Genomic DNA, 24,466 nt, shown 5'->3' with positions numbered 1-24,466 from the left:
CCTCCCCCCTCCCCTCTCCTCCCCTTTCCTTTCTTTCACAGGTGTTGTTCAGGAAGATGATTATGAAAATGAAGTTGAAGACTTTGGTGAGCTTCGTCCTAGAAGGCGTTCTCGGAAATGTGGAAAGCAGAGAAAATACTAATGTCCATACAGCTGCTGCCTCCTCATCCTTCGGAACATTCCATTCTGACTTAGAATTCTGAGTGCTGTGGCAGAGGACAAAAACAATGTGACTTAGCATTTTGAAAAGTAGGGGAGTCTGATAACACCATTGCTTTTTGTTCTCATTACTTCTCTTTCAGTGGCTTAGGATCTGGTTGCTCCCTCACCTCTAAACTGTTTCCAAGTAGAGTCTAGCAGTATTAGTTCCCCCCACAAGCAAGTTCAGGTAGAGGAGTTGTAGTTGAAGGGAATGTTGGGACTCCTCACTGCATGGTCCCTGGGGTGTCTGGCTCATCCCCATCATGACATGAGTTGGTAGCAGAGGACTAGTGGTAAACTAGGTGTTAAGACAGACTTTCCTAACCTCAGTTGCTGCTGCTCTGGACCAGGAAATCTCCCTGTGGATTCCCTCATCTCCTGCCACACTGCTGCAGCATCAAGTGTGCTCTGAGAGCTGTATGTGCCCAGGGGTGGGCTCTGTCACTGGCCATCCCGAGCCCAGGACACATTCTGGTCATCTCTGGGCCCACTTGTAGTGTAGTTTCTTCTGTTAGAGTTGTTAGCCTTTTCTCTCTGTGGCAACTTTTCTGCCTTCCCTCCCTTGGTTTTTTGTGATCATTCTTAGCTACCTGTGCCAAGTCACAGTTAGACTACCTCAGAATGTAGTCAAGAATTCACCCAGTGTTCTTCGGATGTCCCTTCCCTAGAGGGAAAGGCTGGGGAATGTTGCTGGGAGCATTTCCAGCTGCCTCTCCAAAGTGGTCCTAACTCTGCCTTGGCTATGGTGCAGACATTCCAAAAAGTGTTTTGTACACAGCCCTGTACATCTAGTGTTTTTGGTTCTCCCTGGCAAGTTTGCTACCCTAGCTTAGGTTGGCGTTCTGATGAGTTTCTGCTTGCTGAGCTCATCACTGTGGGACAGTGACCTGCAGAGCTTCAGGCTGGAGCAAGTGGACAGAGGAGGAAGCCAGCTAAGCCAAATCCGTCACTGCCACATGGCTGGCAGGCCTTATAAGAGGGCGGATCTGGGCCTGTTTGCAGGAGGCCATTGCCTACCCTCTTCGCACAGTGAGCCAGCAGCCATCAGTGTGGTGCCACCTGGGAAGCCTTTGTGCCTCTCTGATGGTTACTGCCCACCCTTACCCCCCCCACCCCTCAGCTCAGCCTGGTGTGGAAGGCCAGGTGCACGTTGGTCTTTGATTGTTCTGTCCTCACAGCAGAGCCAGCTTTCCCCCCATGTTGCTGCTTTCGCTGCTCATGCTGCTCATTGTTTTCTCTTCCTTGTCTTTCCAAATTGTTTCCTTGAAATGCTTGTTTCCAATTTTTCTTAGATTATGTTTCTAATTTTTATTCCAGGTATTTTTTTTTCTTACTTGACAGAAAAAAAGAAAACCCCAATAATATCTTGCTGTATTATCACATTTTTTTATAAAGTTAAAGCATTTCTCTTACATGCTGCTCTTTTATTTCCAGTCTCTACTCAGAGTAAGGGGGTAAGTCTTGGAGCTCGTTCCCCCTGGTCAGCTGATTGATGCTGGCTAGGACAGAAGCTTTCTCTGCCTTCAGAGATTCAGAAATCAAGGGACACATAAAAAGCCCAGTCCAGGACTCCCAGCTGGTGGGTGTTCTCAAGGGCCTGCCTCATGCACATTCTTTCCAATCTGGATGCTCCCAAGCATGCACGGATTGGACAGTAAGGAGTTTTGTCTGTACCATGTACTGGGGCTTTCCCAACAAGGAACATTGCCCTGGAAGGCAGGAGACCTGGAATAAAACTCCTCTCCTGTTCCTAACGAGCTGTGTAATGCCGGGTGAATCAGGTCTATTCAACACGGAGCACCTTCATGCTGCATTATGTAGGAGCCTCATGATCTAGTGTAGGAGAGATATGGAAATGTGAGAAAAGAGTGGTGATAGACATGTGTATTACATGGGTGGTAAATGCATTTACATAAGCCAGCTGGGCCTCAGTTTCCCCTTTTGGGAAAGTGGTCTAAGGTCCCTTCCTGCCTGATCCAGAGTGGTTCTGTAAGCTGTTGCCAGGGTTTTGAGTATTCTCCAGTCTTGGTGCTGTGATGCCTGTGTTTGCTTGCATCAGGTGAGCAGGACAACTGAGTCTTAGCAAGCAAAGCATCTGACCTTACCCTTTAAGATTAAAGAGGCTCAAAATGGGACAGGTGATCTTGCTGTCATATCTTTATTAGCACTGTCCAGGAGAACTACCTGAGAGATCCACCCCCAAAAATCTGACTCCTCAACTCATAAAGCTCCTTAGAGTGGGGGTGTGGAGGTTAGGAGAGAAGAATGGAATTCAGCAGAAGAGTCAGTAACTTCCCTTAATGACCAGAATCCTGAGCCCAGTTCAGTAGCGGTGGCTTTGGTGTCTTGGACTTGCCTGGAAGTCCAGGATGGGGGATGTGTATCTGGGGTCCCCCAAGATCACCACTCTTAGTCTTCGTAATTCATTAAGAGGGCTCACAGGACTCAGCATGTAGTCAGAGTCATGGCTCTGATTGATTATAGCAAAGTCATACTAAGCACAACTGGCAAAGGGAAAGGCCCATGGAGCCAAGTGTAGGGGATACCAGGCGTAAGCTTCCAGGGCTCCTTTCCAGAGTCACACAGAATAGGCTTCATTTCCCAGCAATGAGTTGTGACAACTTGCTGTGTGAAATATGCCAATCTGGGGAGCTCATCAGAGACTCAGAGCTCAGGGTTTCTACTAGCAGCTGGTCATATGGGTATCTTCTGCCTAGCATATACCAAAGTTCCAGAGTCTCAGAAGGAAAGTAGCATTCAGCATAAACCACATCGTTTATACAAACCGCTTAGGCGCTGTGAGCCACGTGGATCAGTTCTAGGGGTGTTGGGAGCCATCCTGAAATCCAAGTTCCAAGACTCAGTAAGCAGACCCTTCAAAGGGCAGCAGTTAGGCCTGCTGGGACATTTTCTGCACAGAGGGTTCCCCCAAGTTGGGGCTTTGTCATGATATCCCACTAGCTTGCCTCACAAGCACCCCATGTATCCAGCCACTGGATAAGCACCTATGTACTTCCTGTCTATCTTCCCAGTCAAGGAAGTGAATCTTCAGGGATAGTTCATTTTCTAAAAACCTATCATGATGAAGTAACTGTTTTTCTAAGTGCCTTAGACATTTACTTCAGTTCCTTGCAATCAGTGCTAAGCATTCAGAATGCTGTTTGGGTTCTTTGAGGCCTGCTGGGGAAAGGGAGAGGGCCCTATAAACCTCTGGTGACTGTTCCCTCCTTCCACCAACACACACACACACACACACACACACACACACACACACACACCCTTTGGCCTGATTAGCCAAGACCTCTTGTTCTCTTCACATTCTCTCTGCAACAAGAGTCCAGTCTTCCAGGAAGAACAAAGTGACACGGGAGCTAGCAGCATCCTAAGCTCTGTGCTAGCACCTCAGTACTTTACCAAATCACTGGTGGGGAAACTGAGGCCCAGATGATACTTCTTGCCCTGGGTCACAGAGCTGGTTTGGGGCAGGGCTGATACATGGACCTGGGTTTTCTGATTCTAACTAGCACCCTTTCCACTAAGGACTCAGGCGCCAAGGTCAACAGCAGATGCCAGCAATTCTTTCTCAGAGCCTATCACTCCTGCCTACTAGTGCAGAGTGTGCCAGCTCTTGGGCATTAGAGAGCTCATTCTCTTCAGTCTCTCACTCATCTTTTGGCAATAGTGTTTTCCTATAGAAAAGTGGGGCCCAGCAGGGAAACTTGTGTGCATTCTACTGTCACCCACCTGGAGCAGCTTGGCCTCTGTCCTTCAAGAACGGGACAGAGCAGCTGCCCAGAGTCATTCCCAGTGGATGGCACAGCACAGCATGCACTGCTCCCACAGTTGCCAGTTTTACTGTCTTCAGCACCCTCAACCTTCACTACCCTGAGCATTGTAGTTTACGTACAAGAGTCATCCACTGCACTACTCCCAAACCTAGGGACGAAGATGCTGTAATTCACCTTTTCCTGGGGAGCCTGCCTCTGGTTCCCTGCAGTGGTCACTTGTAGTCCAAAATGAGTCCCAAAATGCTGGACATCCTGGCCAGCACCAACTGCCATGAGCTCTGTGTGACTTAAAGCTTATGTTGCACCTGCTCTCAGGTAGTGTGGAAAGAGGAAATACTAGTGTTCATAATAGGTTCTAGTTGTCACCAAGGTCTCCCACTGGCCACCAGAGTACATCAGCTATTAATCTCTCTAGTGATGTCAAAGAGGCTTTTCTGGGCTCCTCCCAAGGGGCTGAGTCTAGTGCTGCCAGATGGGCTCCCAGTTCATGGAGATGTGAGAGGGATGAGGCTGGCAGATGGACAGGGCTTGTACTTCGCACTCTGGAGCTCTCAGAAAGAGCCCTCCAGGCCTGGATAGGAGGATCACTCCTGTGGCCTAAGAAAATGACCAAGGCTATAAATATCTCATCTCAAATCTCAACAAAGCAACTTCCAGGTTTTACCTTATATACACATATGAGGCATTCCATTTTATTTGTAAATGTTAATGGCATTGGATATGAGCTTCCTCTGTTTCCTTCTGATTTCAGTATGGCTTTGATAATGTTGGGGTTTAATGGTCTAACAGTATAATACATGGAATCTCAGTCATGTAAGAAATGTCACATTTTATTTAAATTAATTCAAATCCTACTCTGGACCATATTCCTCCTTTGGGGGGAAATGTGGCCTAAGTCATTAGGCCTTTCTGCTTCCTTGGGATCTCTGAAGTATTAGGAGGCCAATCTGGTATGGGGAAAATGAGGGAGCCCCCCTTTCCTTCAGTTCATCATGGCTGCTGCTAACCCGTTCCTGTCCCAGCTGATAGGGTATCTGAGAAGATGGGTGATTCTTCTCCCTCCAAGTCAAGCTTGGCAAGACTAGAAGCTGTGGGGTATCTGGTCTGGCCTCTGGAGATGAACAATTGAGCCATCCCCTGAAGTTTTCTCACCTCCCCATTGTATTGCCATGAGGATAAGGACAGGTCCCTATTGGTCATGACATCCCTTGGCCCCTGCCTCACCCCTGAACAAAGAAAGCCTAAAGTCCTAGCTACTTTCTTGAAAAAAAAAAAAAAAAAAAAAGGTTGGAAAATACACAGAGAGCAAACGCAAATTCATAACTGAACAAAGAGTTGAACTAGCCTGGGCAACATAGTGAGACCCTGTCTATCAAAACACACACACACACACACACACACCCCAAACAAAAAACTAGCTGTGTGTGATGGCATGCGCCTATGGTTCCAGCTACTTGGGAGGCTGAGGTTGAAGGATTGCCTGAGCCCAGGAGGTGGAGGCTGCAGTGAGCCATGATTGCACCACTGTACTCCAGCCTGGATGACAGAGCAAGACCCTGTCTCAAAAAGAAAAAAAGTTGAGGGATAGGTAGATTTCAAGGATGGCCACTATCAATTCCTTCCCATCTCTATGTCACTTCGCCCATCCAGAGGTGGAGTCTCTCTCCTCTACAACTGGACTTGCTTCAGCCAACAGAATGCAGCTGAGGTGATACTGTGCCATTTCCAAGTCTGGCCTTTGGGAGGCTTGGAACTTTTGGGGTAATCCAGCTGCCATGTGAGAATTCGAATACCCTGAGACCAACAGGCTGTGCAGAAGCCAGAGCTAGCCATGTGCAGAGGCCACGCAGAGGAGCCCCAGGCACCATTCACGTGAGTGAGGCCCTCCTGAACATTTCGGCTTAGGTGACAGCAGGATGCGACTGAGTCAGTGACCCCAGCTAAGGCCAAATGAAACAGAAAACCACCTGCTGCGACTTGCCCAAATTTCTGACCCCCAGAATTATGAGAATTAATAAATCATTATTGTTTTAAGTTACTAAATTTTGGGGTGGTTTGTTATGCAGCAAAACAAGGACTTCCAGCATGTCCGGTACTCTTAGGCATGTCACATCTGTGACCTTTCAATCTTAACAATTTTCCAAAATATAGAATGAGAACTACTCATTTATATATGTGTGAAGCGAGGGGTGTTCTGAGGTCAGTGAGCAGGTAGGTGGCAGAGCAGAAATACTGGATCCTATGTATTACACAGTCAGCATTGGAAGAAAGGGCTTCATCCACCTCATTCATGGCCTGAGTGGGATCCTAGTACCATAGTACCTAGGACCCTAGTGCCCTGAAGGGATCCTGGAACCCACCCCTAGAACCAAGTATTTGTCATTTGCCTCCCATGTGCACTTTGGCAACTACCTAGTTGTGCAGGCCTTCACCAGCAGCTGAGACTTGCTTGCGGGGACAACCTGCAGGAGGGGTGGGTCCCTCTTACCAGTGTTACGTGGTTCTTTCCACTGAACTCCTGGGTTCTGGTTCCCCTGGGCCACTGGCAGCCAACACTTCTGGCTGTTACAGATGGATAGGCCCATTCCTAACATTTGTGGGGTCTGGGATAAGAACATGGTGTCCTTTCCCCTCTCCTTCTCTTCCCACCCTTGGCTTTATCCTATACCATGAACAGCCTCCCTGGCATGTGTGTGAACATTTCAGCCATATATCCAAACTCATTACATGGCTGCACCCCCTCTTCCCCAACCAGCCATGCTTGGCCTCTGCTTGGGCCCAGTACATCAGTGGCTCAGGGCTATTTGGGCACGGGACTCCTGGGTACTGAAATATGATTGGTGAGGGCCTTGGATGTATACTTTTATTGCAGGTCTGGGGTATGGTATGTAGCTAACGAAACAACATTGTGCTACTCTTCTTGGTCACTTCTCCTTGTGCATTTTTCTCCTTCAGGGTCCTTGCAGGACAAGAAGCCAGCTTTCAGAGATTCTCCAGCCATAACCATCATAATCTGCTTGATGCCCAACATCTCTCTCCCATGCTCCCTCCCTCTCTCATACACACATAAAGTAAATAAAATAATAAATTTCTCCATGGCCTTCTCCAGCAGCCTAATCTGGCATCTGGGATGCCTTAAACATGTTCCTGGATCAATACCATGTAGCTGTGTCCCAGGTCTACAATACCATGTAGAAACCTGTGTCCTGGGTCATCTGTAAGTTCATGATTCAGAGGATGGTGAATCAATTCAGCAGGAAATTGCTCTCCTTTCTGCCACAAATATCTCTCCTAGACAATGGAGACTGGCTTCCCCTGATCTTGTCACTCTAAATCTGCTTCAGAGATTTTAACTGTAGAGCAAAAGCCCAGGTGGGTGCTTGAGGAACCACCTTCCCCTCCCACAACCACCACCATAATGGTGCAAAACTTAAGAAGAGTTCCCTGGAAAACTCTGTGTAACCCGATAGACTTTAATTCCTTTTGGTAGCGGAGAAATCAGGCCTGCCAACAACAGACAGCTGATTCTTACTCCCACCCGCCACCCAGGAAAATGCATTTCTCTGCTCATTAAGGAGGAGGGAGAAGCCATCAGCAAGGTACCAGGTGTTCTTGAGATGGGTTGTTTAGAAGCCTTCCTCCTGGTGCTGCAGAATTCTAACCCTGTTCAGAACTTTATGTCCTCTGTTTAAGACTCAGAATTTACTCTTCTCATAGATGATGTGACCTGAATATCTGATAGGATATTTTGAGGGGATGGGCTGCAATGGGGAACAGGGTACTGTCATCACAGTATCTTTGGAGCAAGACCTAAGATTAAAATGTGGCTTCTCATACTGACTGTGAATTCAGACACCTTACTTACATTTTAAATTCTCTGAGCGCCTTTGGGAATTTATAAAATGGAAATAATGGCACAAATGCATAGCTTGGTTGTAATTGCATTATTCTCCCTCCCTTCCGACTTCTGTTTCATCGATGGACCAAGGATGTGACAAGATTTCAGGCAGCTTCTCTGTTCTCCACGGCGGCAGAGAGGGTCAGGCTTGATGAGGAACCCTGGGGCCACGTGGGTCAGCTTTTGTGTTCCCTCTGTGGAGGTGGGAGCATTTCTAAGAGGGCTTTGTTCCAGGGACCCAGCCTTCTTTTAGAGACTGAGACTATTTTTAACCCAAGTTTTAGTGATTCTGTAGGACAGCTGTTTAAGGGAATTATGTAGGCCAGTCTGTGATTTTTGGAGTCATCATTTTAAGGTTAGGGAGTGGGATGGGGGAAGAGAACCAGAATAACTGGAGTTTCTGGAGGCATCACAGATATCTGTACCTACCCTGCAGAAAGCTGCAACCCAATTTACTTTGTGGCCACTCTTGAGGATCAGGACACAGCTGAGCAGACAAACATTGTTTTGTTATACTTCAAGTAAAGTGTATCAGTTTCTCCCCGCTTTCTCTCCCATTCGCTGTTACCAAATCATGATGGAGAAAAAGTGGACAAGGAAGTCCCTCACACACTGTAATGAGAACAAAAATCAGTCTAGCTTTTCTTGAGGGCACTTCAACAATATCTATTAAAATTGAAAATGGACTCACCCTTGGATCCAGCATTCCCAATTTTTGTTTTGGTCAGTTCTTTTCTCTTTTTTATTGTGTTTTGCCTGTGGTAAAATACAAAAAAAAGCTGACCATCTTAATCATTTTTAAGTATACAGTTCAGTAGTGTTAAGTATGTTCGCATTGTTGTGCCACAGATCTCTAGTACTTTTTCATCTTGCAAACCGGAAACTCTGTAGCCGCTGAACACCAGTCCCATTTCCCCTTACCCACAGTCCCTGGAAGCCACCCTTCTATTTTGTCTCCGTGAATTGACTATGACCTCATGTAAGTAGAATCATATGGTATTTGTCCTTTGGTGACTGGTTTATTTCGCTTAGCACAATGTCCTCAAGGCCCATCCATGTTGTACCAGGGGTCAGAATTTCCTTCCTTTTAAAGGCCAAATAATATTCCATTGTATGAATATAACCAGCATTCCTACTTTTTAAGAATTTATATTAAAGAAACATTTCTACAAGTTTCCAAATAAATGTTTACTTCAGGAGTGTCTGGGAGAGTGCAAAATTGGAGACAATCCATGTGTTCCTCAGGGGCATGGCTGACTACCATGAACATGGGTTGGTTTCTACCTAAATTTGCTGGCATGAAAATATGGCAAAGATCACTCGCTCACTGAAAACTCAAACCACAGAGAAACCTTCATGGTTCAACTTATTTCTTTGTAAAACGAACACAAAAATTCAGTGCCAAATTGTTGTTGCTGGTGTCCTTGCGTATTCGGTAAGAGTTAGATTTTTAAAAATAGTTTGGATTATGTTTGTGGTCACAAGAAACAACAAAGAAATTTTTAGACAGCAAAATAGAGAGGTTCAAGAGGGAAAACATTTGTGGCCCAAAGAGGTGGTCAAAAGAGAACCCTCTCTCTGCACTCAGGCGTTTGCAAAGCAATATTGAGAGCCAGTGTTGTGCGCTCCATGGCGGTGATATCCTGGCAGGAAAGGATGCTCCTCTGCATCCTTTGAGGTCTCACCTGGATCTAGCTTGGCCCTGTGCTTCTCCTCCAGTTGACCTGAAATCAAATTTATTTCAAAGAGCTTCGAAACAAAATTGTTGAAGAAGCAGAAATCCTGCTAAAATGAAAGTAGACTCTGGAGAGTCTGGGCTGTGAGGCTGTATGCGCTGGAGGCCGTGGATTGTGGCCTGGGTTCCAAGGGCATACCTGGTATGCATCTCCACCCACCCGTAACTAAAAGGGAATCCCTTACGCTGTTCGTTATGTACAACTTGAACATTATCACCAGATCCTTTGGTGTCCTGCTCTTCGTAATCTTGGCTTTACACCTCCTATTTTACTCCATGAGAGCATCCTTGCCCTTGAGTCTTGGGACTGATGGCATCCTCCTGCTTCCTTCCCTGACTTCTTTCAGTAGTAACAGCTGTCATGTACTGGGATGAGTCCTTTGGTACTGGTGCATACAGGGACTGGCCCTGCGTGAATACTCACGACAACCCCATGAGAGAGATGTCTTTGTACATCCATTATGCACATGGAAACCGAGACCCTGAGAGCTCTGTCTAGCTTTGTCCCCCAGGACCTCCACTCCAGTAGTTAGCCCAGGCATTGGTAAGTTTGTTTGAACTGTACGGATACAGAGAGGACAGAAGATTTCTTGAGAAGTTTTCTTGAGACCTGTCTTCTGTTTTCTACCCCACCACTTTCCTCCTTTCAGTTTCCCTTCAAGCAGATGTCAGCTTGCATCCAATGATCCAGAGTCCTTTGGCTATTTTGACGCAGGTCTGGCAGGTGCTAATTTGCCAGTGGGAAGGAGCTGGGGCCACCCCACAGCTGTTATCTGTCAGCTGCAGGCTCAGCTGCTCCCGAAGTCCATTTTCCTGGGTGAGAGCCACGGTGGTGAACCCAATGTCAGGGATTCTTTCTCACTGTCCCATCTCGTTGGCCTTAGAGAAAGACCCCTGGGACAACAGAGGGCTTAGTCAGATCCAAGGAAGGGAAAGAGTCCCTTGCATGGATATTCCTAATTTCACAAGGTGGGTGGGCAGAACTACAGATCAAGTTGGTGACTTTTTCAACTTCTCTCAGAGCTTGGTCAGGGCAAGGGGTAAAACATGGATCTCCTCTGGCGAGGGCGTCGAGATCTCAAAACAGCTGGATGAAAGGCAGAAGATGCACCCTGCCATCCTGGGACTTGGCATGCCTGATGCCAAGCATCAGAGTCCTTGGAGCTGGCTGCACTGCTGCCCTTGATCACTAACTCTCCTTGCTTGTCAGAACTCAGCTCTTAGGACCCCAAGTCAGGTCAGGGCTGTCAGGGAGACCTGAGCTTGTAACTGAACGATGCTGTACTGTCAGGCTGTATGTGCTGGAGGAGGTGGCAGGTGGCCTGGGTCCCAAGGGCACAGCTTTTGAGTGAGAGGACACTTGCCAGGGAAAGGGGATGCATGCGCTCTCCTCTCTCTGGGTGGTGTGTTTTGGGGACTGGGACACAGAGGAAGAGGATGCATGCGGCTGAATTTCTTATCCCTCTGTTTCTTCTTTGCATTTAATTCAAAGGCCAAAAAAAAAAAAAAAATGCATAGGCTGCCTGGGGGCGTCCAGGTGGAGTTAAAACAACTACAGTTTAGTGCACATGAACTGCAAACTGGAAATATATCTGAGGAGTCTTTACCAAGGGGCAAACACTGTTTTGTCTGCCCATATTACAGGAGATATTTTTAAAAATAAAGTGAGAAACTGCAACCTGAAGGGCTCTAAAAATCCTTTTATCGCCCTTGTCGGGATGAGAGTAGGTGTGTGGGAGTGGGGTCCTGTGGGAAAGGGGAAGGGGAAAGGAAGTTCTGCTCAGTGGGGTGGGCACTGCCTGTTTGGCAGAAGGAGAAGAGGATTAGAGGCCTTCTTGCCTAAAGCTGTCACCTGCTGAACAATGGCCAGGTGTGTTAGTTTGCTAGGGCTGCCATACAATGCACTGTGCAGACTGGATGGCTTAAACAGCAGAAAGTTATTTTCTCATGGTGGCGAGGCTAGACGTCCAAGACCAGGGCATTGGCAGGTTTAATTTTTTGTGAGTCCTTCTCCTCAGCTGGGAGGTTCCTGTCTCCTCCCTGTGTTTTCACAGGGTCTCCCTCTGAGCCTGTCTGTGTCCTAATGTCCTGTTATAAGGACATCAGCCATATTGGATTAGGGCCCACCCTAATGTCTTCATTTAACTTAATTACCTCTTTAGACGCTGTCTCCAAGTACAGTCACATTCTGAGGTATGGGGGGTTAGGACTCCAACATGAATTTTGAGAACACAGTTTAGTCCATATCACTGGTAACAGTGTTGGTGTTTTTGAGCAACACTTAAAGGAGAATGGGTTTGGTTGAGTCCATTAGCCCCACTTGGCAATCACAGAGACCAGAGCCTGTGATGTGACAGGGGAGCATGAAGCCTGTTCTGTGGGCACTGCCTTCTGCCTCCATTTCTGATTCTACTTCCTGGACACCTCTACCCCTCCTGCTCCTTCTGTTTCTCCACTGGGCTCAGGACTTCACAAGCGAAGACTGTGGCGCCAACACCTATTCTAAGGACTAGCTGGGCCTCTCCATCCTGCCTGATGTCTCACTGGCACACTGAAGTTAGCACGCCTCAAAAAATAATGCTCTGCCCGACCTGCCAGCTTTTCCTCCTGACTTCTCAGATTTCATTAGGGGACATCCTGGATTCAGACAGGAGCCTCAGAAGCTGATTGCCTCCCCCAGTGAGGCTGTGATCTCCCTGAGGACAGGGCTGGGGCTCTTTTATGCCACATTCCCCGTACCCATGTGTGCAGCCCTCAGTAAGCACCCAAGAGCTCTCTGGAGTTCAAGGGAATGAAAATCAATCCCTGTTTCAGCCCCATGGCTGCATTCTAACCAATCATCATACCTAAGAAATTGCTCCATTTCATCCTTCCCCGCTGCAAACATTTATTGGCCACTTACTATGTGCTTTGACTTCCTTTTATAGTCTGAAACTTAGCTGGGTGCTGGAGATGCAAATACAGAGAAGAAGGTGCTAGGAGTGGCTTCGAAGGAACACTCACACTCCCCCTTCCCCAAATCCTTACCTCTGTCCCGACTCAGGTCTTCATTCCCTCTCGCTTGGATAATGGCACCCACCTCCCAGGGCTGCCCAGCTTTCCCCCTTGTTTGTCTTAGACATAGCTGCCTGCTTCTTCAAGCTTACCTTGGCTATATCGTTTCATTGTTCAAAGGCAGCAGGGTGCCCGCAGCATGTAGCCTGACAGTCAAGCTCTCCTCAGCCTGCTAGTCCAGCCTCATGTCCCATTTCAACCTCTTTACCCCTAAGGAACTGATGTACCAGCCTCCCCCTTTCCTCACAGCCCCCTGGAGATACACCCCACTTCCAGCTTCTGCACCTTTGCGCAGTGCTAGTGTCTGCCTGGAAGTCCCTTTACCACCTAGACTCCCCTGTTGAAATCCTCTCCCTCCTTTAATCCTCTTCCGCCAGAACACCACCTCCAAGAAGCCTTTCCTAACCCCTAACCCTCGTGCTCTCCTGCTCCCCCAGCGTGTGGCCTCCATACCTCTATTGTAGGACTTTGGAGTGGAAGGTAGAAGAGAGCTGTCGTGCACACGCCTGCGTCCTTCTAGCCTACATTCTCCAATGTAGCAATTACTGGCCACCTGTGACAATTAAAAATGAAGTTAAATGGACAGTTTGGTTCCTCAGTCACACTAGACACATTTTAAGTGCAGTGTAGCTATGTGTGGCTAGTGGTTACCATATTGGACCACCCAGGTTTAGAACATTCTCATTGCCCAGAAAGCTCTGTGAGGCTGTGCTGCTCTGGTGAAGAGTTCCTAGTGGCCTGCCCTGGCATTAAGCAGGGGGCTGGCCCGCAGTAGGTGCTCATTTTTTTTTTCAGTGTTTATTGAATTTTTTTCAATGTTTGTTGAACTGAATTGGACCTCTGTTTCCGAGGGTGTAAGAGAACCAGAGGATGATCAAAGAGAATTCTTTGGAGCCCTTGAACCAGTTCTGCAGACTTCCAAAGTGAAGTTACAGCTGGCCCTGAGTGGCAGAAGGCAGGAGAAAAAAGAGGGGAAGGCTGGGAGTGGAGCACCTACTGCTTGCCAGGCCTAGTATACAGTCCAAAGTTTGGTGGGGCTGGTGGGGTGTGTGTGTGTGGGTGCAGACAATGCTATTCTAGACACATTTTCCCGTCTACATGAGACGTATTTTTGGCTCACAGCTTAACACAGAATCGGGGCCAAGAGTGTGCACTTGAGTGGGTGCATCTGAGACTGTCAGCGTTTGAGTGCGGCCTCCTTTGTTCCCTGTCTCAGCAACTCCTCTGCTCTGAGAGCAAGATGGGTGAGGGGCCAGGCTTAGCTAAGTTCTGAGAGGGGACTTGAGGAGAGCAAAAAGAACAGGGGGAGGCCCATGGGGAGGAGGAAAGAGCAAGGCTCCTGGCCTTTTTCCAGTCTGAATCTGGGGCTGTGTGTCAGTCTTAGCTTCAAATAGAGGCACCTCCCTTGCAGCAAGAACTAGCTGGTTTCTCTGGGAAACCCAGTCTGCAGGTCGTCTGCTGTGAGTGGGAGGCTCTGAGCTCTGTCAGGTTCAAATCAAGAAGTGGATCATCTCCCCTATCAGACTCTGTTGCTTTCCCTGTAAATGCTCCCAGGAATTAATATTGTGAGATAATGTTGACACCTGGGAGTCAGTCTATTTCTGGGCAAAATACTGGCACTTAGTTCCTTTTCCTTTGAGAAGGCTCATGAGAATCCAAGCATAGCAATCATGGCCTCTATGAGGAGTGTCCACTAACTGGCGTTTGTAACCAAATGTCTCAGGTATCCTTGTACTTAATCTTCCTGGTAACCCTGAAAAGTAGGCAATGTCCACTTTGGAGATGTGGAAACTGAGGTCAAAGACATTAAGTGACTGCCTTTTCCTCACCAGCTTCTAGTACACTGCTCCATGCCTCCCTAGCACTGTACAAATAACAGGGATTTTATTTGTTGTCCCCACTGTGTCCATGATAGCTTTCAGATTTGCCCCTCCTGCCAGCCAAGCCTGAGCCCAAGACACTCCGTCTGGGACCTGATGCAGCATCAGGTACCACTGACTCCTGTACCTTCAGCCATACTTTTAACCTCCCACCACACCCTGGCATCATTAGTCCTAAGCAGCACCCAGCACAGATGACACTAAAGAAAGGTGACAACTGTCAGGCAGGCCATGAAAGCTCCTTGCTGCTTACCAGCATCTCCAGTTCACTTTCTACCACAGGCGGGCATTGCTTGCCTGCTTCTCCCAGGCTCTTCTTCACAGCCAAGCTTAGTCATGCCCCTACTCTCTTCTCTCACCTCAGAGACACCGCCTACCTCATTTTTCCTGTGCTCCCCCATCCCCTGAGGCAGACTGTATTTTCCAAAAACAGACACAGCAGTATTTCTAGTCCACATGCTGTCCCAGCACTTTTACACTCCTCATCGAGATGGAGTCTATTTCCCCCTCCTCGAACCTGAGTGGGGCTTTGTTACTAACCTAAGGCATAGAGTGTAGCAGAAGGAAAACTGCATTATTTCCAAGGTTAGGTCGTTTAAAAATGATATGGCTTCCACCAGTATATGTAACAAATCTCATGTTGTTAGATATTTAGATTATTTACATTTCCTACCACAAGGGTCTGCAGAACCCAGCCGCCGTGTTATAAGGAAGCCCATGTAGCCAAATGGAGAGGCTGCATGTAGGTGTTTTAGCCAACAACCCCAGCTAAGGTGTCAGCTCACAGCCAGCATCGACCACTAGACACATGAGTGATCAGGACTTCAGATGGCTCTAGCCCCCGACCCTCAGGCTGCCCCTCATGATGCCAAATAGAATGGAGACAAGCTGTTCTCACTGAGCCCTACCCAAATGGCTGATCTGTAAGCAAAATAAACCAGTGTGTTTTGGGGTAGTTTGTTATGCAACCATAGCAACTGGAACACCCTCAATGGACTTTTAATCCAAATAATTAATAATTGATATACTCCTTATCTGATTTTTTTTTCCCCCAGGATGCCTGCCTCTGGCTGCTCCTTAGTACATATTCTGTGAGAAAAAAAAAAATCCATAAGGCCACAGGGACTACGACCTTGAGTATTATAGTTTTCTTAAAATACTGTCTTAATCCAGGGTTGAGGCCCTGGCTAGAGGCTGGTCAGTTCTCTGTCTTGAGCACCCAATTAAATCCACATCCTCAACCACCTCCTCTACTAGGCTCTCACACTCAGGGCTTCCATACACCTGAATTGCTCTACCCCTGCCTTAATCAGCCCATGGCCAGGTATCAGGTGACTAGGAACAACCACCATGCCCCAGAAATTATTTGAACTAGCTAATTCTGGAATGGCTCAAACTAGCAAAACTAGCCTGCTTACCCTGCCTCACGCATTCCTTCCCACAGAAACCATAATAAAGGCACCTGCCCACAGGTGCCCTTTCTCCCTCTGCCTCATGATCAGCCCAGAGTTTCATCTGAGCCTCCCTGCATGGTGTGCTGTGTTTTCCCAGGGACCTGTGAGTACAATAACTGTAGAATTATTTTCTGTTTCTCTCTCATAATCTGTTTCTGGCCTTACCACACTCCATTCAAGATAATATGGTTAAAACACCTTGACACCATCCCTGTTGGCTGGCAATTGTCATGTAACAAACCACCTTAACAATTATTTATTTATTTTTTAATAGCAGACAAGCTTTATTTTATCCTTACCCTTTTCACAAAAAAGGAAACGGAGGCTTCTTTGCTCCTCTGCCCATTTGCATTTTCTCACTGCACAACTCCTGGCCAGAAGTCAAAATGATTGACAGGCAAGAGTGAAGGTGTCAGGGAAAAGACTACTAGATGATCTATAATTTCATTTATGTATCCACAGTCACTGTTCCAAAATCCCCCAGGTAGTCCTAAACTTTCTGAATCATCCAATTATTCTAATAAGCATTTATGGAAAATCTGTGTGCTTTATTAGGCTACACGAATACAAAGAATTGAGATACAGAGTATACCTTGGAACACATTGGGAGTTTGTGATTGACACTGGGTTGTTGTTCGAAGGGCAATTCCTCTTCCCTCTTCCTTTTTAAAAAAAAATTATTTCAATAGCTTTTAGGGTACAAGTGGTTTTTTTGTTACATGGATGAATTATATAGTGGTAAATTCTGTGATTTTAGTGCATTCATCACCCCAGTAGTGTACATTGTACCTAATGTGTAGTTTTTTATCCCTAGCTCGCCTCCCACCCTCCACCTTCTGAGTCTGTAAAGTCTATTATACCACTCAGTATGCCTTTGTATACTCATAGCTTAGCTCCCACTTATAAGTGAGAACATATGGTTTTTGGTTTTCTACTCCTGTGTTACACTTGGAGTAATGGCCTCCAGCTCCATCCAAGTTGCTGCAAAAGACATTATTTCATTCCTTTTAATGGCTGAGTAATATTCCATGGTGTCTATATACCACATTTTCTTTATCCACTCATTAGTTGATGGGTATTTAGGTTGGTTCCACATCTTTGCAATTGTGAATTGTGCTGTTATAAACATATGTATGCAAGTGTCTTTCATATAATGACTTATTTTCTTTTGGGTAGATACCCAGTAGTGAGATTTCTGGATTAACAATTATTTAAAACAACAATTCATTATTAAAGCTCCCAGGTTATGAGGTCGAGCTTGGCTGATCTTAACTGGGCTTGCTCGTGAGTCTGTAAGTCCCCTGGAGGTTCTACTCAAGGTTGGGGTTGGCTCAGGCTGCGATTGGATACACAATCTTAGCTGCAATCAATCTGATCCATATGACTCTTACTCTTCTCCTGGGACAAGTGGGCTACTTATGCATGTCCTTCTCATGGAGAGAGCAGAAGCACAAGGAACAAGCTGAAACACACAGTCTCCGAAAGCCTAATTTTACTGCTGACATCTCATCACTTCCATTTTATTGTATTAGCCAAAGCAAGTTATGTGGATGTCAGGAGTCGAATTATGTCCCACCTACAGCGAGAAACCACTGAAAGTTACCTGACAACAACAAAGGGCATGGATACAAGGAGAACTGAAAAATCGGAGTCATTACTACAAATATACAATATTTCCCAACAGCTGCCGCACTTGGAGAGTTTGGTCTGGTCTTGGTTTGGATTGGTTCTCAAATAACCACCTCTTATTATTTATCATTGAGCTTAAAATGAGCTTATCATTGAGCTTAAAATTGGATAATATATTTTAAAATTAATTATTTTTGACTGGGTTTTTATTTATAGGGACATCAATTATGCTTATAAGGTAAAATATTAAAATCACACCAGAGAGTATGCTATGCAAAGTAAGTCTTCTTTCCTCTTCTCACGGCTGACTTCCTAATTTTCTTTTCAACACTATTACCTTTGAATTTTTCACTGAATAACATATCTTATATGTATGAGTATATAATGATCTACCTCAGTTTTTTCTACCTTTACAACATATGTAACAAATCTTATGTTGATAGATATTTACCTTGTTTCCAATTCCTATCACAAGCAGTGATGTATTTAATAACCTTGCACATTCATTTCTGCATACATATGACAGCAAATCTACAGGATGCATTCTTAGAAATAGAGTTGGTAGGTCAAGGTACATGTGCATTCGAGATTTTGATAGGTTTTACAAATCGCCATCCACTGATGGTTAATTTATGCTTCCTTTGAAAATGTATGAGAAGGCTGGGCGCAGTGGCTCAAGCCTGTAATTCCAGCACTTTGGGAGGCCGAGACGGGCGGATCACAGGGTCAGGAGATCGAGACCATCCTGGCTAACAGGGTGAAACCCCGTTTCTACTAAAAAATACAAAAAACTAGCCGGGCGACGCGGCGGCCGCCGGTAGTCCCAGCTACTTGGGAGGCTGAGGCAGGAGAATGGCGTAAACCCAGGAGGCGGAGCTTGCAGTGAGCTGAGATCCAGCCACTGCACTCCAGCCTGGGCGGCAGAGCGAGACTCTGTCTCAAAAAAAAAAAAAGAAAATGTATGAGAAACATATTTTCCTATTTCCTTGCCAATGTGTTATATTGCTTTTTGACCTTTGCCAATGGAGTAGTTATATCTAGCAATCTGAGTTTTAATATTCACTTTTTATACTATTAGTTTGTTTATGATAACTTTTTCAGACATTTAAAATCCATTTGTATTTATTTTTCAGTGAGCTGTCTATTCATATTCTTTAATGATTTTTCTTTTGGGTTTCTGTTTTTTTTTCTTATTTACTGTATATATTTGCCATGGACTGAAATGTTTGTGTCCCCTCAAATTCATAACCGCCAGTGTGATGGTATTAGGAAATGGGGTCTTTGGGAGATGATTAGGTCATGAGGATGGAACCCTCAAGAATGGAATTAGTGCTCTTATAAAAGGGACCCCAGGGCGCTCTCATCCTCTTTCCTCCATGTGTGAGCAGAGTGAGCAGTCCAACCGTTTGCGAAACGGAAGAAGGCCCTCACCAGAGCCTGACCGTGCTGGCATCCTGATCTTTCAGGTTACCAAACTATGAGAAATAAATTTCTGTTGTTAATAATCCACTCAGTCTATGGCATTTTGTTATAACAGCCTGAAAGTACTAAGACAGCATTCTTTTTGTTTGTTTGTTTGTTGTGAGATGGAATCTCACTGTTGTCACCAAGGCTAGAGTGCAGTGGCGCGATCTCCACTCACTGCAACCTCCGTCTCCTGGGTTCAAGTGATTCTCCTGCCTCGGTCTCCTGAGTAACTGGGATTACAGGTGCCCACCACCATGCCTGGCTAATTTTTGTATTTTTAGTAGAGATGGGGTTTCACCCTGTTGGCCAGGCTGGTCTCAGACTCCTGACCTCAGGTGATCTGTCTGCCTTGGCCTCCCAAAGTGCTGGAATTATAGGCGTGAGCCACCATGCCTGGCCAACATTCTTTATATGAAGGAAAATTAGCTTCTTACTCATCATGTCTTGCAACTATTTCTTCATAGTTTGTAGTTTGACTCTGTTTAGTTTTTAATTTGTCTTACAGAATTTTCTTTATTTTTTTCTCCCTTCTTCGTTCAGCCTTCTGTGTCTGTCTTGCTCCTTCCAAATTGGTTTATATTTCTGCAATTGCTTTTTTCCTCTTTCCTAAGTTTTGATGTTTTTTCACATTATGTTGAAACATCTTCCAGTGTTATTTCTTCCTTGAATATTTTATTTGGTTTTGCGCTCTTGTTTTAAAGGGGTGATTATTTCATTAATTTCTTAGGTTGTGTTCAAATATTTGGTCACAATTTTCATTGCTCCATGGCAGTATGTTTCTGATGTATGTTATTTTTGCCCTGTCCTGTTCCTCATATTTCTTGCTCTTCTTTGCAGCTGTTGTCAGGAGAATCAAATGGCAGGTCCCAGCTGATGGGTTCATAGTGAACTTGGTCATATAGCAGTGTGTGTGCGTGCGTGCGTGTGGGCATGTGTGTGTAATTTGTTAAGCTAATGGAGATTGGCAGCTGCAGAGATGCTCATAATTGAGTCTTTCCTGTATCCACCTTCAACCACAGAATTCTTCCTTCAAGATAATGTGTCTCTTTATTCCTGTCTTTGTCTTCAGCCTGTTTCCCATGCCAAACAGAATCCAGGGAATCTCCTATAGCCTATAAGCTGATCCCACTATTCCAGGGACAGAGTGTTGATTCTGCTTTCAGAGGTATGCCACCAACATTAGAGCTCTGTTTTTCAGGATTTGTCTGGGAAAGCAATAGCAGGTGTTTTTGCTCAGTGTCTTCCTGGTGTAAGAAAAATAGGACTTCATTTACTTTCTGTATTATAATTTAATGTCCGGTACAATCCCCTATCCAGCCAGTTAGTAGGAAAATTCAACTTCAGTTCTCTTTCCATGTTTCTCTACATTTTCCTGAGATTATGTCAATGTTTGGAGTTATGTTGATGTTAGATCCTCCAGGAACACTTACTGAGTCCCAATACTTATTAGAAAGAGTCCTAGGCGTGGAGTGGCGAGAAGAAACTTTAGAGCAAGTGAAAAACATCCATGAAGCAGCTTCTGAGGTCTTCTTCTTCTGTATTTTTATATACCGGAGCATCAGAAACCAAAAGTGATTCTGCGGTATCCATTTTCCCCTTCTTTTATAGAAATAGAATCCCTGGTGTTTAACATTCTGGTGTCCTAAGTTCAAAAGCCTATTCCAGCTGCATAGGTAAGGTCAGCGAAGTTGGTTGGGTGGGGAGTGTGATAAACAGGACAGCATGTGACCCTTCTAAGAAGGATAGCTATGGTCGTGTTCTGGCAGCCCAAGTTAATAATCTCTATTAGCTTGGCATACTACTGGCATTTCCAAGTAGTAGTAACCTGGTCAACATTGCTAATAAAGAGTATGCCTCCCTTTTATCTAAGGGGAACCAGGTGGTTACGTTCTGATCAGAACTGGATGGAAACAGGATTAGTGTGTTCGTTTAATTTCCAGAAGTTGTTTAAGACAATAAAAGCCTAATGTTCTTCTTTTCCTCCTTCTTACTGCCTGGGATGTGGACAAGATTGCTAGAGGCAGGGGGACATCTTGGATCATAAAGTGGCATGGCAGAGTTCTAGATACAAGGAAACTGGAGACTCACCATGAGGAGTGTCATACCAGCTCTGGATTGTCTGCTTCTGAACTTCCGGGAAAGAGAGAAATAAACTTCTGTCTAGTTAATTTAAACGTGCTTTTGAGTGATGTGTCATTTGCAGCTAAACTTACACTTAATTATTATATTAGAGTCAAACTTCTAGCCTTTATCAGTCTCCTTCCTAGGTCTCTCTGTGAAGGGCACAATTATTATGTACCAGGAAAGCTAACGGGAAAATTAAATGTCTTAATTTCTTTCAGGCTTACCACGAAGGCAAGTAGATCTTGTTGCCTTGGAAATTGAGGGTCTCCTTTGGATTGGAAAAGGTTGTATTTTCAAATGCCGAACCAGGTCCTAGGTTCCAATGCCTATTCCAGCTGTATAGGTAGAGTCAGTGAGGCTGGTTGAGTGGGGATTGTGGTAAACAGGGGAGCATGTGACCCTCCTAAGAAGAGTAACCATGGCTGTGTTCCAGCAGTCTGTTTCCAGGTAGTAAACAGTGTTGCCAGCTCTGGTTGATCAAAAGAAGCCAGAAATTCATATTTGTCAGCAAAATCTCCCAATTATAAAATCTTGACACAAATTGAAAAAAATCCATTGTACAGTCCAGACAAAAGATATCAGAGGGATGAATCTGGCCCTTTGACCTATGGGAGGAAGACAGGGAGAACAAGAAGGCAGACAGAGAAGCTTGCTGGCTCAAGTTGGGAGGGATGATGAGGGGCTCTTTTTGTGAGGGGATGTATTCCATTCCCAAAGAGCCATATATAGAAGGTTTCTGGACTTCTATTGGCTTAGTTGGAAGGTACAGATTGAGTACTATGAGCTCATTTATTTATATAGTCAACACATATTTATTAATAATTCACTATGTGCCAGATACATGCCAGATAATACATGTACATCCAGTGGATATAGGAGAAAAAGTTTCCTGCTCCATGTAGTTTGTATTCTGATGAATAAGATAAGTAATAGCTAAGCAGAGAGACAATGAGCAAAATAATTTGAGTGTGGTATGATTTGTGAAGAAACAAACAAGGTGATGTAATGAAGAGTATTTAGGGTACGATTTCTGCTTCTGATCAGGATGGAGTAAGAGCAACTGAATTTACCTTCCTACTTTAACCAAAAAACATGAACAAAGTAAAAGACACAATTGTATACCATACTAAAAATCAAGAAAGTGATCCTTGAGAGGTGAAAAACAAATGAGGTGAGCCCTATGATTGCCCCAGCTTCCTGCCTGGAAAAAGTTCTCAGGTGCTTTTTATAGCTCCCAGAATTTTTGCGTTGTTTTTAATGTAAACATAGTAAGCAAAGTTGTTCTAAAGTCTGTGTTTGATATTCCAGAATCTGGAACTCCTGTGGGTCTATTTCTATTATTTGTTCTTTCTGCTAGTTCTCATCCTTGCTTTCTTATCTTCTCTTTTGACTGATTATCTTTGATTGTATACCACAAAAAACATTTGAAAAATTGTTCGTAGAAATAGTTGAAGCCTAGAATAATGAAAGTTTCCTCCAGTGTGGATTTTAATTTGTTTTTGCTTGGGGTACTAAAAATCCAAGATCACCTTAATCTGCAATCAGGGACTGAATTTTTCTGTATCACTTAGATGACTTCCACACAATGAATATTTTGCTTCTGATTCACTCTTAATCCTGGGATCTAACTTTTTGGGGCCCCAACTTAAAATGTAGGAGTTTACCAGTGACCTCACCCTCGGTGGGCTCTAGACTCTATTTTGTGCCCCTAGATCCATGAAGGTGCCAATGTACAACTTACCCTGTTAATAGGCTCTTTTGGAACTGGCATGTGCTACCAGAAGAAGAGCAGCCCCAAATTCTGGGCTCCCCTCTGTTTTCTCTAGTCTCTTGCCAAGTATTCTCCACTAACTTCTTAGCTCCCTTCTGCTTTCATACTTTAACAGTTCTGGACAACCAGGAGGGATAGATAGAGGTTTTTTCTACACAAAGATCTAAGGCTGGTGGTTGGCCACATGACATCAGAACTAAAACTCTTGAATAAGAAAAGAAAGAAATGTTGCCCCTTGATCTCTGAGAAGGCCCAGGTAGTCGGCAAACACACCTTCAGGCTGGCCAAGGTGGCAGTGTCTAGGAAGTTGATTGATCATCAGTAGCAAGAGATTCTCTGAGTAGCACCTCTCATGTGTTCCTTTACTGAAGCTGAAGAAGCTACCTGAGAGGCTTGTGGTTGAGCGTGTGTCAGAATTAAAAAGGGGGCAGGAGAGGCATCCCCTTTGCTCAAAACAGGTCTCCATATCTCAGGCCAATAAATAGAGCCTTCCAGTGAGAGCCCCTGCTGCTGGGTGCTTCTATGACTGCGTGTCAGTTTGCCAGGCAGGGTGTGGGGCCAGGGAGCTCAATGAAGACACAAGGGCCAATCAGCTGAAAGACCGGCTATGAATAGGAGACATCCAGTGATTTTTCTGGTTAAGATTTGCTTAGTCTAGTGCTAAGCATAGTTGCTGTTGACATTGTTGCTTTTAGTCTTGTTTTCTTCCAGGTACCAAGAGTTAGAACAGCTGACTCTGCCCACTCACAAGTGCTTTTCCTCCTTTCTCTCCTTCAAGGACCTACTGGCCAAGACCACCTAGGCACCAAGATCCTCTGGGTGAGCACTTTACTGCTCAGCAGAAATTGGCTTTGTTCACCTGGGATCTAAGCTCTCCACCAGGTTTGCCTGTGGCATGGCTGGGTTGCCTGGCAACAGGGCTCAGATGACAACAATCTGCTGAAATGACAGAGGGATCCACCCCCATTCCACCCCCACTTCCCCAAGGTGTTTCTCTTCTTGCCTTGGAGGATAAGGATTACCATCCTCAGCTGCCGAGACCATGCTGGGCCAGGGGCAATTGAGGGGCTTCCCCTTCATAGCTCCTCAGTCACTCTGTCACAGAATCTGCTTTATCAAACCTTATAGCATTTACTACAATCAGAAATTAGGTTTTTTTTATTCTTTATTATCTGTATTCTTCCACTGGAATGCAAATTCCTTGGGCATTAGACTTTCGTCTATTTTATTTACCTCCACCTCCTCAGCACCTGGAGCCTACCTAGATGACCTTTCCTCCTTTTCCAAGTGTGCAGAGAGGCTGGGTTGTCAAGGTTTAAGAATGAGAGGCCATATCAAAGAAGAGGAGGAGGCAGAAGCTGGGGAGAGGATGCCAGGTCAAGTAGAGGGGTCTGGATTGACCAGGATGTGATGACCAGTAGGTACAACGGTCAGAATGATGGCAGTTGACAGTCCCAGCAAATAG

The 24,466-nt window shown here is 45.4% G+C and overlaps 1 protein-coding gene across 2 annotated transcripts in view; it reads left to right on the top strand.

Moving 5' to 3' along the window:
* Positions 1–1,615, top strand: part of TRANK1 (tetratricopeptide repeat and ankyrin repeat containing 1) — a 117,286-nt gene extending 115,671 nt beyond the window's left edge. For both annotated transcript variants that reach the window (XM_011981914.1, XM_011981913.1), the window contains exon 23: positions 42–1,615. In XM_011981914.1, coding sequence (XP_011837304.1) covers positions 42–142 — 101 coding nt within the window. In that variant the 3' untranslated portion in view covers positions 143–1,615. The remainder of the gene's footprint in view (positions 1–41) is intronic.
* The last annotated feature ends 22,851 nt before the right edge of the window (positions 1,616–24,466 follow it).

This window comes from Mandrillus leucophaeus, unplaced genomic scaffold (genome assembly GCF_000951045.1).
Source record: "Mandrillus leucophaeus isolate KB7577 unplaced genomic scaffold, Mleu.le_1.0 Scaffold231, whole genome shotgun sequence".
Classification (NCBI taxonomy): domain Eukaryota; kingdom Metazoa; phylum Chordata; class Mammalia; order Primates; family Cercopithecidae; genus Mandrillus; species Mandrillus leucophaeus.
The sequence above is the reverse complement of the archived record's forward strand: the minus strand, read 5'-3'. Positions and strand labels throughout refer to the sequence as shown.